At 43.6% G+C, this 16,480-nt stretch overlaps 1 protein-coding gene across 3 annotated transcripts in view; it reads left to right on the top strand.

Moving 5' to 3' along the window:
* Positions 1-10,190, top strand: part of SLC2A12 (solute carrier family 2 member 12) — a 41,650-nt gene extending 31,460 nt beyond the window's left edge. For all 3 annotated transcript variants that reach the window (XM_006136269.3, XM_006136268.3, XM_025178059.2), the window contains 2 exons: positions 2,275-2,407; positions 6,838-10,190. In XM_006136269.3, coding sequence (XP_006136331.1) covers positions 2,275-2,407; positions 6,838-6,937 — 233 coding nt within the window. In that variant the 3' untranslated portion in view covers positions 6,938-10,190. The remainder of the gene's footprint in view (positions 1-2,274; positions 2,408-6,837) is intronic.
* The last annotated feature ends 6,290 nt before the right edge of the window (positions 10,191-16,480 follow it).

Below are 16,480 nucleotides of genomic sequence, written 5' to 3'. Positions count from 1 at the left end.
AAGTGTAAACATACCCTTAGGAACTAACTTCTGTTATCGCTGAATCGAGTCACAGGTCTCTTATCTTGGCTATCAAAGATCTCTTCACTAATAAGTTATAAAACAATTATTAGGACTCAATCTTGCTTTCCTTGGGGTTAATGGACTTTTACTGTAGAGTAGTGCTGGTTGAAATATTTCCAGTGAAATGTTTTCCCTTCTAATCAGAACGGACACATTTCTGCCATGTTTCAATTTTGGTAACCTTATATTTCGGGGAAAAATTGGAAAAAAGTATCAGAATTAAATTTTATGATGTTTGTTTTAAAAAAGACTTTGTTCATAAACTATAATGTAACAAATAAGAAATAAGTCAAATTAAAATGATTTGATTAACATGAAACAGTTTATTTCCAGAACTTTATTTCACCAGAAGTTAAGGCATTTTTGGTTTTAGACCATTTGAAACTAAAACAAGTTTCCAAATATCTGCAGAGTTTCAATCAGCTCTACTCTAGAATGAAGCAGAAGCAAGTCAAGAACTTGCTGCAGGTCTGATAGATGCTAGATGGAGAGTTGAGATTAGGTTATCAAGAAGAGGTACAATCCATATTTAAAACAGGTTACAGAAAAATAGTCTGTTTTTCCCTGGTTAAAACTCAGAAGAAATTTTAGGCCAAATTCTGTTCCATTAAATGACTATAAATCCACAAAAATTAGACTAGCAAAAGTGGAGTTACTCTGATGTACACAGGCAAGCAAACTGTAGCTGTTAATCTTCAGACAAAAGACTGAAGGTACATTCAGTTTCCATTGAATCAAGCAAGTTGTACTTGCATATCTGAGTGTACAATACAGCCCAGAGTGTTAGCTGTAACTTTCAGCTCATGACACAAGTTGACAGATGCTACGAAATTGTGATTTTTATCTCTGGTATTCATTGTTCCAAATGTATTTTCAAAACCTGGCTATTCACTGGAACAGGTTTAACTCCTTGATCCATTAATGGCATAGAGTATACTTACTGTCAGCAATGCAAGTACTAGAAACCTGCCAGCATGAAAGGATTAGTTAGAAGCAACTACAACTACAACTGTGCTAAATTCACTATTTTTGCTTCATAAAATGTTCACATCAAAAATACATGTTGGAGGAATTTCAGAGAACCTGTGGCCTTTCAGACCTGCACAGTTTTAATCGGGGGATACCAGCTAAAGGTCAAGCTAGAAGAACATGGGCTGAATTCTGCTTGTGGTTTCTTTGTTTGCACAAGCCTCAAATTAGGGGTGCTAGGAATGCTGCTTCACCCCCTCGCTGGAAGCAGTTTCCTTCCTTTTCATACAGGGTTTATAGTTTGGTTCATCAGCTCTCAGCACCCCCGCTGTACAAATTGTTCCAGCACCCCTGCACAAGGCACAATTCAAAACGTAAGTTTTCCTTGGCACAGGGGTGGTCAACCCATTCGGAGCAAAGTTGTCGAGCAAAAAAAATAAAGGACTGCCATTTTTGGGGGCTCAGGGGCGGCTTACGAGCCCCGGAGGAAGAGGGAAGGGGCTTCTCAAGCTGCACCCGGGGGACAGGGAAGAACCGCATGCGGCTTGCAAGCCTCAGATTGGCCATGGATACCTTGGCATAATATGTATTCTAGTGGCACCTTAGCCCTGGTCTACGCTGGTTATTTTGAAATAACCCCTCTTATTTTGAAATAACAAGTAGAGCATCCACATTACCAAGCCCATTATTTCAAAATAATAACTCCTGCTTTCCTTGGGAAATAACACTAATTTTGAAATAGTTATTGTGAAATAGCGTTAGTGTGGACACTCCACTGCTGCTATTTCAAAATACTCCTCAGAATCACTCAATGTAATTACTCTCCAGTGATCCCTAGGCCTCTAAGTCAAGGTAGTGCATCCACAGTAACAGAGCCTGCCTCGGACTGATTCCAAGGCTCCCCCTCTGTGGGGACATGCTATTTCGATTTTGTAAAATCGGGAGTTATTTCAAATAATTATTTTGAAATAACTTCCTAGTGTAGATATGCCCTAAGCAACTAACAAAAATATATAGGATCATGAGCTTTAGATATATATTTCTATATCTTTTTGTTAGTCTCTGAGGTGCCACAGGACTACTCATTGCTTTTAAATTTACAGACGAACATGGCTACTCCTCTGACACACCTTAGCATAATAGTTACTTTCAAATAAGAGGGCTCAATGCTGTCAATCCCAGTTTCAATGAGATTGCCTAAAAACCCTCTTGTAATACTAACAATTTTTTTTTCTTTTATAGATCTAATTGGTCTGCCATGGGTGTGTTTCATTTATACAATAATGAGTCTAGCATCACTGGCTTTCATCATTGGGTTTATACCAGAGACAAAGGGATGCTCTTTAGAGCAAATATCCATGGAGCTAGCTAAAAAGTAAGTATCAAGTGTATTTGCATCCCCACCACTCTCCCGATTAATGTGTGACCTTTTAGTGCCAGATTAATAACCAGAAAGTTGCTTTGGGTTTGCTTGCAAAATCAAACTCCCCAAGGATTTGATTGTTCAGTCACTGAAACCAACGGCAGCCTCCATTTATTTCAGAGGTAAAGGATATATTCCCCAAAATGGATTCACGGTCTCCCACTATCAACTTCATTGTAATGAATGAGAAATCAGAAAGAGTATCTAGAAGTCAGGTTTCCTGGCACAACCCAGTTGCTTTGCAACAGAACAAAAGAGGCAGCATGCTCTAGTGAATCTGTCCTTGAATGTTGGGAAGGACATCAGATGCTTCAGAATTTGGGTATGTCTACACTACAGAGTTTTTTCCAGAAAAATGGCCATTTTTCCGACAAAACTTGAATTACGTCCACACTGCAATCGCGTTCTTTCGAAAGAAAAATCAAAAGAACAGAGGGTTTTTTCTTACATTGGTAAACCTCTTTCTGCAAGGAAGAAGCCTTCTGCAAGGGAAAGAGGGTTTTCTTTTGAAAGAAGAGCCCTCCAGGAAATAAGACAGGTGCTCTAGTGGCCACTCCTTCCAAAGTAATCACAACTCTATAGTTCCTGTCTCGTGGCTCCTCTTAAAGCTGCAGTCACCCTGGACAAGCCTTGTGGCAGGAAGCCAGCCCTAGGAACAGCACCTCACAACGCGGCTGTCCCTGCCACAGGCCTGTTCACCCATGGCGGAGCAGAGATCCTGTCCCTCCTCCAGCTGTGGGGCAAGGAGGAGACATTCCAGGGTCTCCGCTCCAAGCACTGGAATGCGAACATTTATGTCCAGATGGCCAAGTCCCTGGCGGAGCACGGACACCCACCCCCCTGGACCTTGGAACAGGTCCAGAGTAAGGTCAAAGAGCTCCGCCAGGGATACATGAAGGCCAGAGAATGCAGCTCGCGCAGCAGGGCAGGGACCCCACACCTGCCCCTACTACCAGGAGCTGCACCAAATCCTGGGGTGTGGGGAAGCCATTACACCACCTGTCGTGGACTCTGGCCTCAACATGCCCGTCATCGCCCAGCTGGAGGTCACGGCAGAGGAGAACCAGAGACAGCAGGAGGCGGATGACACAGCCACTGTCAAGCTCTCCTTGGAGCCAGTTCCTGAGAGCCTGGATGTCTCCCAGGCCTCCTCTGACACTGGGGAAGGATCTTCAGGTGAGTGCTCTCTGTTTGTCACACACACAGGGCAGGGGAGGCGGGTGCAGAGAGGGAGGGGTGCAAGCATCACTCAGCTTGCTCGGGCTGCACATTCTGCTGCAGTCCGTGCATGTGGAACCACGTGCAATGTTAGTGTGCGCCACGTAGACTCAGCAGGCAGCCCCTGAGCATGCGAGGTTTCCAAGCTCAGGGGAGGCCACACACACATGTGGCCCCAGAAGGGGGTGGGACACCCTCCCACCATCTGCCACGACTGGAAGCAGGCTAGGCACAAGGACGCAGGCATGACCCCAGACACACCAAGGAGTGCCGCACACAGCACACGGGCACGCCTGCACGTGCAAGGCAGCACCCGCTCCCGCGGGCAGTGCTGTGAGACACAGGTGTGTGTGTGGGCCCCAGGGAGGGCCAGGCTGCTCCCAGCTCCTCTGCCACCCATGGGGGGATCCTACTGTGGCCGGACACTTTCCTTGCCTGCTTGTCCATGGGCCGGGGTGGGAGGAAGTGGGCAGCATGGTCCTCTGGGCACCTTGGGGCCCCTGTGAGGCAAGGCCTTGCTCCTGGGACATACCCCTCCTCTGGCCCGAGGACTGTTGGTCACTGCTCCCAGAGGAGGACATGGACTCAGCGACAGTGTCTGCATGGATGACTGACTGCCTCTCCCTCTTCGTGTTCTCCGTAGCCAGACCATTCGGGACTGAAGGGCGAGCCATACCAACCGAGCCAGCCGCCAGAATGGGGGGGACCCAAAAGCGTGCCAGGGTCCATGAAGACCTGATACGGCAGCATGTTAGTGTCCTGCACGACATGCAGCAGATCCTGGCAGAGAAGATCCGGGAAGACTCAGAGTGACGGAACCGCGCATGAGACCAGCTCATGCAGCGGTGCGATAGCATGTGTGCTATCACGAGGGAAATGATGGCACACCTGCCTGCTGTCACTACTCCTGCCTACCACCCTCCTGCCCTCCCTGCTATGCCTATTCCCCCTTCCCCTGACCCCCCAAGCAATGCCCATGCCCCTTCCCCCTATCATCCCTGACCCTGCTCCAGGCCCTCCTTCTCTCCCCTCCCCCTTCCCGCTAGCCACCCCCCTGTGGTCCCAGGACCCACCCAATCCCAAGTCCTATGAGATCCCCATACCTGAGGTGGCACATCCAGCTGCCCCCCACACCACTCCAATCTCCCCTCCCCCTCCAGGTTATGAGCCCTCCTCTGTCTCCCCCTTTTTTTTTGTTAAAGACAAATACAAAGTTTGTTTTGGTCAAAACGAAACTGTTGTCTTTATTGAGAGGTCAGGGAAGAGGTGAAGGGAGGGGTTGTGGTGGGGAAGGGATAGGGCAGCAAGCCAGAGGCCCCTATGGGGAGGCTCTGGGAAGAGTTACTGTGGTCCTTGAAAGAAATTCTTCATCAGGGCCTCCCAGATGTGCACCCCGACCTGATGGGCCTGGCGGATGGCAGCTGTCCGCAGCTGCCCAATGGCTCTACCCCCTTCCTCTCTACAATGTTGTGGAGGACACAACATGCCAACACCACCTCGGGAATGTTGTGCTCCCCCACGTCCAGGCAGGTCAGGAGGCAGACAAAGGCACACTCCACCTGAATCCTGTCCCAGTTCAGGTGGACATTAAATTGCTCCTTGCTGGAGTCCAGGTGGCCGGTATAAGGCTTCATTAGACACACAATCAGTGGGTAGGCTGCATCCCCCATGATGCACGATGGCATCTGCATGTCCTCAACTGCAAAGTCCCAGCTAGGGAAGAATGTTCCTGCCTCCAGCTTCCCATAGAGGCTGGAGTTCCGAAAAATCTAGGCATCGTGCCCTGCCCGACCACCCGACAAAAATGTCCATGAATTGTCCATGGTGGTCAACCAGGGCCTGCAGCACCATAAAAAAGTTGCAGTTGATGTACTGGGCTGCTCTATCCTGAAGTGCACGCATCGGGATGTGGGTCCCGTCAGTCACTCCCCCACAGTTTGGGAACCCCAGGGCATCAAATCCAGCCATGATGGGGTCCAGGTCTCCCAGGCGGATGACCCTCCACAGCAGGATGGAGGTGATGGCCCTCACAACCTGTATAAGGAGACAAACAAGCACACAAAACAGAGAATGAGAGAGGGGGTGCCTGAGCCTTTGGGAGGTGCCCCCCTCTCATTCCCTCCTCCCCTTCAAACACACCAGAGCCACCCCCTATGAGGTCAACCCCCCAGCAGCAGGAATATCCTCCCTTAGTCTCCTCTTTTCTAAAATGAAGAATCCCAGTCTTTAATCTCTCTTCATATGGCAACTGTTCCAAACCCCTAATAATTTTTGTCGCCCTTTTCTGAACTTTTTCCAGTGGTAAAATATCTTTTTTGAGATGAGGCAGCCACATCTGTACACAGCATTCAAGATGGATTTATACAGAGGCAAGAGTAGAGAGATACCATGGATTTATACAGAGGCAGTAAGATATTCTCTGTCTTACTCGCTAATCCTTTTTTAATTATTCCTAACATTTGGTTTCCTTTTTTGATTGCTCCTGCACATTGAGTGGATGTTTTCAGAAAATTATCCACAATGACTCAAAAATCCCTCTCTTGAGTGGCAATAGCTAATTTAGTCCGCATTATTTTGTAAGATTTAAGGACTCAGTCTCCTTTGCTCTCACCTTTCTCCTGTATCATTGAACAAACTTCAAAAAGATAATTACTACAAAGATGAAAGCTAGCAACATGCAAGTGTTTGTTTCACATGGCATAGCAAAGTATGTTTCCTTTGCCTATCTAATTCCAATATAAAAGGTAAAAAGTTAAGCAAAAAGTGCCACCTAATGGAGACATGGGGTAACAGGCTACTGCCATTCATGGGACCATATCGGTCTTAGGGTACTGAATAAACAGCAAAATAGCTAAAATACTTAGACAAAAATTAAGCTTTAGATATTATGTGTCAATGCATTTTGGCAGTCTTTGTTCCTTACATTACTCAGTAATTAGTATTTTGTATATAAGCTGGTCAAACATTATTTATTGAATAACTTTTCAACAAATCCTTGCAACAGTAGTTGAATGTATTACTAGGAACTGATTGTTCATTATGTGACCATCTGCAATTACAGCTTATTTCTGTGTCAGTGAACTGGCCAAAGGGTTAGACATATTTAGAAAGGGAAAATAAATTTTTGCCATTTGATTGAATGCTAAATGTTTCTTCTCTTTCAGGAGGTATGCAAAGAGCTCAATTTTTCGGATTGGCCAACGTAGAGAGAAACTTGTGCCAATAGAACTTCCCAAGAGAGATCTTCATGAGCAGTTTTACTAGACTTGAGAAGGTTATTTATCCAAGACAGCTTCTCAAGAGAACTAATGCTCAAAAATGTCCTGAAACACTGACACTACTACACAACACTTTGTATCTTATTATGTACAAGATAGTCTATACTCCATTCTTTACTAGCTTTGTATTGCCACTGAAAAAAAAACATTTAAAATTTTTGTAGTTTAAAGTTTATTAGAATGAATTAAAATAGGTAAAGCCAACATTCCTCATCACCTCTACATTAACCCACCTCTGAAATATGGAAGGTTACTGGGCATTGAAATAAAACAGTTACAATATTTAACACAGGGACAACCATACTCCTAACTTCTTCATGTGGGGACCCTCAGGGAGATGGAAAGAAATCAATAGCTCCTCTATCCTAGGAGTTATCCTAAGACAGGAAGAATCAGAGTTGACTTGAAGATCACTTTGTGTCACAATACAGTTCACAATAGACTGGGAGCCTCTAATAGAGAAAAGGAAGAATCTGTGCAGTGCAGTTATTGATTAGCAGCTTTATTATTCCCATCTGATCATGCTGTAGGTCTACATGACTCTCTCAGCACTCTTGACCCAGCAAGCAGAAGGTCTTGTGTGAAACTTGGATTGGATTCCACTGTCTACTTCAGTTATTCCAGAGTCCTGGTCAGGAACGTGAAAGTGATCTTTCTTGGACAATCATCACTTGCCCTACACTATGCACTAGCTAGTTCACAATTGCTTTGCTGAGCAATAAGCTTGATTAACTTTTAAAACAGCAGCAATAACAATTAAAGCTATGTTGTTGAACTTCTAGATTAGGGAATCTACGTGGCAGATAAGTACTAAGGAGAATGGGGAAAAAGAAACTCAGACACAAATTACCATTTTTCAGTGCTCTCTTACATGCTGAGACACACAGAACTTGAATCTATATTCAGTATGACCATAATTAGCTCATTGTGCTGCTTAGAAATGTCAAGCTATAACTGTCACCAAATACAGCCTCTAATACCTAACACAAGTATACGGAGTGGCTATGGTGGTCACATTTCACAAATCAATTGGAGGAGCTTCCATTCTCTTTGGGCATGTCTACACAGCAGGGCTAAACCTGAAATAAGCTATGCAACTTGAGCTATGTCAATTGTGTAGCTTAATTCAAAATAGCTTATTTCAGCTTTTGGTGCTTTCTACACAGCAAGAAGTCCAAGAAAGAGCATTCTTCCTTCAACTTCCCTTACTCCTCATAAAATGAGGGTTACAGGAGTCGGAGTAAGAAGTCCTCTCGACATTATTTTGACATTACGTAGAAATAATTGCTTGCTGGGTAGACATGGACTGTTATTTCTGAATAATGACAGTTATTCCAAAATAACAACTTAACCTTTGCCTAGAAGTTCATTAATGTTCTGGTAGAGCAAACTACCAGAAAACAAGTAAGTGACTCAAACAGATGGTATCAAGTTGTTATTTTAGGGAAATCCTGATGGTTCACCACAAGTCCGCAGTGGAGTCTCTTCTCGTTATAACCAGGATTTAGTCAAAGAATCAGAAGTGATACCTTCAGTTGATATTTGCCTGCAACTTCTTGGCAAGAAATATGATGCTGCTTTAATTACTCTCATCTCATTGAAAAACCAGATTTCTTTTGTACAAGAGAAACTGTAATTTTCCACCCCATCTGGCTAAGCTATGGGCTTATTCAGGATATAGCTTCTCAAGCAATTAAGCTTTCCATCAAAGATTGAAGAAGTGCATCATCTACTAAACCATTAACCACTAAGTTTGAATACCAGAGAAAAGCTAGAGAAAAGTCTTAGATACACATTTCTAGCAGCTGTTAGGAATTTAGCTACCTCAAGATGTGAGCCTACTGATCACAGTTTTACCTTATCCTGCATGCTATGGAAGGCTACAGCTTGATCTCCCAGAGAATTCACTTCAAAGCTCTATCCAACCTTTTTATACAGAAAGTAGCAGATGTACTCTATCCCCCTGCCAATGCAGGACTTTTAATACCATGATATTTTCCTTGTTTTAAAGAATGCAAACCCTGGAGCTTCCACCAAATCCCTTAGATCAGTGCTCCAGGGACTGGTAAGGTCTCATAGTTGGCCTTTTTTCATGACACTGGTAGTGTTAATACATTACCATGAATGTCAATTTTGGACTGATTTCTGATCAATCAAATGAAGAACATTTGCTATTCCCCTTTCTGATGAGAGTGATAGTCACTGTTGGAAACACTGAAATACTGCTGTGCACACTAAGTGGGGCAAAACCCCAGTGCAGGTAAGTGCAGCAGCGGGAACCCAGCCCTTCTACTGAACACAACAGCAGCTTCCACTAACTCCCCTTCTCCCTCTAAAAGCACTCCATTACCAGAAGGAGGAGTTAATAGGAGAGAGAATCCTCACCTGCAGGTTAGAGCTAGGAGGCAGCTGCCATTGTTTAGAAGGGAGGAATTGGAGTGGCTGAGTTGGCAATGAGAAGCCAAGGAGTGAGGAGAGCCAGAGAAGAGTGGAATCCAGGAGAGTAAGATTTATGCACTCATATACATTTTATATGCATTTAAGTTTGAATTGTCAACTTGCAATTGTTACGTACACTTTGAAGGTGGCAAAGGAGTGTGCAAAAGCCAGAAAGCAGACCACGACCCACAATTTCTTCACCTTTTAGACGTCTCAGGAAATTTTGGATTCAGACTCATGATTTTCAAACTCTTCAGGCTACATCTACATTACAGCCAGCTCTGAGATCGATCCACCAGCTGTTGATTTTGTGGGTCTAGTGAAGACCCATCAAATCAACTGCAGATCATTTTGCAGTTGATCTCTGTACTATATCCCCTCTCAGATGCCCCCGAGGAGAAAAGTAAGATAAGTGGATGGGAGATTTTTTTCCCATTGACCCCCATGTGTAGATCCTATTGTAACTTGACTGGAGGTATGCTGACTCCAGCTACATTATTCATCACTATTTACCCGCAGTTATTCACATAGCTGGAATGGTGAACCTGGTTGATTTTCTGTGGTAGTGGAGACATAGGCTTAAGGTTGGCTATAGTGTAACTTAGCCTGAATTTTCCTTCCGTTAAGGAAGTATAAGCGAGTTAGTAATTTTAAAATACTAGTGACCTTCCCTTTATTAAATTCTCCATCTTGGGACTATTGAAACAGAAAGAATATTAACATTTATAGAGTACTGTTTATGTAATTTGGTTACTTTGTGTTTCTCACCACTTGAATAATAAAAAATCTAGGCTGTTTTTTGTTTTGTTTTGGTTTTGGTTTTGTTAAATACACACCAGATAGAAAAGCAAGAGAGACAGATTCATTTTCATCTTCTCATGCAGTAGCCAACTATTATGTTAGGGCTGCAAACACTCAATGTTGAAAAAAACCCTGTGAAATTAAACAAAATCACAGAATATTCCATTTTCTCTTAGACATTAGGACAAAAGTACTTTTAGAAAACAGACAAACAAACAGAAAACAAACCTACATAGGACAGTGTTCTGTTATTTGTAGGATGTTGTCTGTTGAAGGATATTGTTGTTTGGTTTGCCACATGCAACTAGTTTTCTCATTTCTATCTTTTTGGCACTGTAGGAGCATGACTTCCCAATCAGCAGATCCCTTCATGGCTCAAGATGCAGTCGCAGGCTCTCATCACATGGAGCCCAGTGCCAAACACCAACCCAGTGCTGCTGTGGCTACTTCTTCTCATAACTCGGTCCTCCAGCCAGGTCTCTTAGGGTTCATCTACACTGCACCCTTAGCTCGAAATAAGCTACACAATTTGAGCTACGCAAATTGTAGAACATATTTCAAGTTAATTTTGAAATAGCTTATTTCGTAATTTGGCATTGTCTATGCAGAGGTTTACGGGGATGTCAGAATAGCGAGCCTGTTATATTTCAAATAACGGGCTTGTTTCAAAGACATGGAATAGCTATTTTGGGATACCGGAAGTATCCCGAAATAGCGCCACAGTGTAGACATACCCTCATAGTCCCTCTTCATTCAGACAGGACTGGATTAAGGTGGGGGGGGGGGGTTAAGGCTAATAGGAGGGAAGTAATCAAACATATCTACATATATTTGCATATTATTTATGTAAAATTAAGTTTATTCTATTCTGAATATACTCAATTCTTCAAGCATGCTTCTAAGTAAGAAGTAGGATGAGACACATGATGCTGTCCTCTTAGGCCTCCTTCTTCCTAGATAGTAGAGTGCTCATCTGTAAGAGGGTGAACACTGCAACATTCCCCATCCTGTTCACCTCTTTCAACTTTGCCCCTCTACTCTTAGCTCTCCACATGGCACAGTGCAAAGCCAACCCCTACGGTTGCTTTCCCCAAGCTATGGATTCTACTCCACATGTCTTTTTTCACTGACTGCAGTCTGGGAGGCAGCAGCTTTTATTATGTAAAAGGAAACCACTGAAGTAGCAGAAGCATCCATGGAAAAGTTACATTGGGTGGCATCGTGTTTTAGAATGTCTTGCTCAGAAAGGTTGGCTGGCTGAGGACAATGAATTACTGTTTTCACATTGAACCCAAAGATTATTGGTGGAGAGACACTCACTTGGCATAGTTCATCTGCAGTAATTCACATCAGACCATTCTATCACCAAGATCCTCCACAATTAGAATCCTAGAATAGAATCATAGGTTGGGAAGTGACCTCAAGAGATCATCTAGTCTGGTCCCCTGCACTAATGGGAGAACTAAGTATTATCTATTCTAGAATGTGAGATCAGCAATTTTGACATCAAATTTTTAAACATGAGTTCTGAGTACACCAGCCTCTCCCCCCGATGAGTTGCATTGGTTTGTTTTATGCTTTCTCTAAGAAAATCAGCTAGAAATGGTACAGATCTTTAGATAGTTGCCCACTTCTCTACAATGTTATCTGTTCAAAATCACTGTACAAACATTAAACAAACTTAATCTAAAGCCTTTCAGCTTTTGAATGACCAGGAATTGACAAAACAGAGCTATTCCCTGTTGTGCTCTCTACCCCGCCTTCCCTCCCCCCCCAAACAAAAAGACTTCATTGAAAATCAGCATCTTAAAAGAGCTTTTATGATCTTTTCCCCCCTTAACATGCTCAGAATTTACTCAAAGACACTGACTAAGATTCTGCTTATATCAGACATTAAAAAAAAACCCAGAGGAGACCATAATTTATTCTTGTGGGAAAAGCTGTTCTCCTTGACGTCAATAAAACTACACAGGTGTAACTGTCAACAGGAATTGGAGGTTGTTCAAATTCTCTTCTCAAATCACACTCATTCTTTGCTGACCCAACATTTTCCAATTGGGAAAGTTAGTTTGGGTTGTGGCAGAAAAATGAGGACTTACCTCAGGTTTATTTAGCTTTATTTTCAGTTGGAATGAAATTCAAAAGAAATCAAATGTGAGGTACTTTTGTGAACTGCCAGAAAACCAGAAAATGGATAGAACCTGCCTTTAGCCTATTCAGCCAGTCTTTTTATCAGTCTGTCTTAGCCTGCTAAGAAGTGGATTTAAAATCCTTGAGGGAGAAGGGAGGAAGAACATCATTCTGTGTTGAGCTTCCTCCCGTACTTTTGCAACCCCTTAAAAAGATGTGTTAGCCTGTGGAACTTGGCGAAGCATAAGGAAAGCTCTAGGTTGCCTCTGTGCATCCCATTACAAAAAAATACAAAGAAAAAAATTGGATGTCTTGGATTTTTAGTACAATGCAGCATTGAACACAGTGCATCATACATGTGAAGCTCCTTGATGGAAGATACTGTACTTTTAAATGTTTCGTTATTCCTGCAAATTTATGGAAATTCCTTCCTTATATATAGGTCTGCCTGGAGTTGGATCACATCTGCAGGTTCTGTGCCAGCTTCCTACCCTACTGCTCTGGTACTGTGTCTTCCCCTTACCACCCCTTTGCCCTGACCTACCCCTCCACAGGAACTCAGCAATTGCCCAAAAATGGGAACCAGTGCACAGATGATGGTGGTGATGGGCACTCAGACCCAGGAGGCAGCATTCAGAGCTGTCTGCCAGCCTCAGCAGAGGAGAAGGACAAAGGGAGCCTCTTTCCATTCTGTCAGCTAAGCAGAGCTCTGGAGAAATCAGGGTGGGGGTTCTGGGGAGGGGTCCATGCCCATTCAGTTTTCACCCACAGCTGGCACAGGTTCTTGGGGTAACCGGCTTTTTAGTGTCCGGTCAGCAGTGTGTTCCTGCAGCATGGGGAGATGCAGACAGGAGGGAGCTGCTTTATCTTTCTTGGTTGCAGGAGCACTCCAGCAGGGCATCAGGAACAAACTCACTCCCCTTCACCTGGTCCTGGCCATGCACATATCCCTTGCCTGACAACAAGAGGGCCTAAGACTGTAGCCTTACTAGCCTATAGGTTAATCTCACCTTGTTTCCAGGGGTAACAGAAGTCCTACCGGTTTATTCTGCAGTGATCTTGTGTTAGGTCTTCAGCCCCAACTTCTGGGCTCTGTCATCATTGTGCACCTTGTCTCAGAGAACATCACAATGTCTCTACCTTCCCACATTCGCCAGCCCCTTGAAGTTCATCCTTTTTTCAAGCAAGCAGCTTCCAGGCCTCCCCCACCTAATTCCAACTAAAACCATGAACATATACCACTTCTATCTCCCTCAGGCTTAATTGGTCATCCCTCTTATCTTACCTCATTCCTTAGCTAAACATGGAATCCCAAGGCTACCTCTCTCAGATTCTAACTCCTATTTCAAGGCCCGTCACAGGCGCTACCTCCTTCCTGCCACCTATTACCAGACCCAGCTTAAAAAGAGGGTGCTCTCAATCTTCTAGATGCCCCCCCAACAAAACTCCCTCTCTCTGTTAGCCTTCCTTTTCCAGCTGTCCAACAATTGGAATCTATCCACCAAGTCAGGATAAGCAGGAGAATAGCTCCTGCATCACAGGTGGAGCTGAGCTGACCCTCCTGAAACAGCCAGCCAGACTGTGAAAAGGCAGTGATCCTGCACCAAGCTCTAAGCAGCCAGACTTCTAAGCCCTCTTCATGATTACACGTGACGAAATCAGCTTTGGGGCAAGTTATCAGCTTTGGGGCAAGTTATCTTTTTTCATATCATCCTCTTCTGCCGTTCTTATTGCTTGATGGGGAAATTGCTATCAATTTGTCAACATCCTTCCATTACTAGGAAGTGCCCAGGAATAAATGCAGCATTCTTGATATCATCTTAGCAATAGCATTTGGCAGGAGATCATTAGATTCTTGATTTGTGCCTCTATATCTTCATGATGCCTCTATACAGGTAATCTAATAAAACTACATTGGTTTATTATTACGGCCACACTACATTTTTTCTACAGATCTCATGTAATTTACTTTCCACTATCACCCACTTGGTCCTTTGCACCATTACCTCTTTCTGAATAACTGTATACCATTTCATACTGGTGTCATAGCCTGCAAGTGTTCTCCACCCCACAAATACACAAAATGCAACTGGCTCAGGAACTCCCAACCTTAATGAGTCCTCTCATTAAGGACTGGACATGTTTGTGTTCCTGTTCTCACCTCACACTCCCCATTGATCAGGCATCTGGGGGGAGCGGGGAACACAAAAACCAAAATTGTCTGAGAAAGCAGAGGGACAATAAGGATCTATACATCTAACCATGGAGGCCTTTTGTCTTAACACAACCTCTGAATTTGCAATTATTTGGAAATTTAACTATCACACATTTCTGTCCCCTCTTCTAGATCTTTGATCAAGATATTAAACAAAATTAAGACAGGATCACTGCAGCAGCCCATTTTATGCCTGCCCCCATCTTGATTTATTGCTGTTTCATTAACCTTCATTCATACTCCATCAGTCAGCTTTCACTCCAAGTAACTACTAATATCCAAGCCAGTATGTTTTGTTTCCTCAAAGAATTTTAATGAAAATCCAGAAATACTTCACTTACTGCAGCCAATTGTTTTACAATTTGATGCAGAAAGCAGCAAGCAAGGCCACCTCTTGCAGCTGTGTACCCCAAACTCTCTGTCAGCAGCTAAGGACTGAAAGATCACACCCCAGCTAAGGACTGAAGGATTACACCCATCATATTTACTGCTCATTGTCCCATTCTCTCTCTCAACCTGTATTCAGAACTGCTGCATTCCTGGAAGTGAGTTATGCAGCTCCTCTAAACTAAACCCATTACAAACTTTATACCATCATGCATTTCCCTAATGCCACATTTTACACAAACCATTTTAGAAATTACAGCATTCAAAATCTGTCCTTACAAGTTATTTTTCAGAGATGAACAATTGGTTCAGTAATCAGGAAAAAAGCCTGAGATAAGATAGTCTGGCATTCATGTCCTTACTCTGTCACATGTACTCTGTATGAACTTGGGCCAGATTCACAATGGGGATAACACCTAAGACCAGAGGAGCTGGAACCAAACTATAAACCCTGGCTGTGTCTACACTGGCAAGATCTTGCCGCCTGTCTACACTGGCCATGAGTATTTGCGCAAGAACACTGACCTTGTACTGTACAAAATCAGTGCTTCTTGCGCAAATACTCTGATGCTCCCACTCAGGGATAAGCCCTCTTGTGCAAGTATTCTTGCACAAGAAGGCCAGTGTAGACAGCAACGTTAATTTTTTGTGCAAGAAAGCCTGATGGCTAAAATGGCCATCGGAGCTCTCTTGCGCAAGAGAGCGTCTATACTGGCACGGATTCTTTTGCGTAAAATACGTGCTTTTGCGCAAAAGCATCCATGCCAGTGTAGATGCTCTCTTGCGCAAATACTTTTAACGGAAAAACTTTTCCGTTAAAAGTATTTGCGCAAAATCATGCCAGTCTAGACGCAGCCCCAGTGTATAACAGAAACCACTTCAAGCCAGAAGGTGCTGCAGCCCTAGTTCCAGCACCCATGACTAAGTCCTAAGTCTGCTTTGAATTAGTTATCAAGGTACCCTAGACCAGTGTTTCTCAACCAGTGGTACAAGTAGCCTTAGGGGTACGTGAGAGAAGTCAGAGGGGTACATCAACATAACTGAAATTTGGAGAAAAGTGAATTTTTGTTTTAAGTTTTACAGCGCTCTATTATTTTTGTACTTTTTACGCCCAAAAATTTCATCGCCCGTCCTGCTACTATTAAGTTGTTTAAACAAATGTGTTGCAATGGTAGAAAAAAATTGTGTGTCTGAAAACTGTATATACTGAGGCTACTGATAATTTTTTTTAAAGGGGTACTTTATAAAAAAAAAAAAAGTTGAGAAACACTGCCCTAGACATTGTAGTGTCAAGTGCTCTGGAGCCAGCAGAAAGATATCTAACCGAGTCAGCAGCAAAATGCAGAGGAAAGGTGTGAGGCTAATGCCCCTGCACCAGCCAACTTACTCCAGTACTAACACCTATTGATGCAGGCCTGAGGTCCCTGAGTGATAGGTTGTAGTGAGGCAACTAATCTGCACTTGAGATTTGAACCTGCAACCCTTTGTCTGGCATTAAGCATGTAGGCAAAGTGAGCCCTTTCTCACAAAAATCCTCCTCACTCCTATAGCCAATAG

The sequence above is a fragment of the Pelodiscus sinensis genome, chromosome 3 (assembly GCF_049634645.1).
Source record: "Pelodiscus sinensis isolate JC-2024 chromosome 3, ASM4963464v1, whole genome shotgun sequence".
Lineage (NCBI taxonomy): Eukaryota > Metazoa > Chordata > Testudines > Trionychidae > Pelodiscus > Pelodiscus sinensis.
The sequence above is the reverse complement of the archived record's forward strand: the minus strand, read 5'-3'. Positions and strand labels throughout refer to the sequence as shown.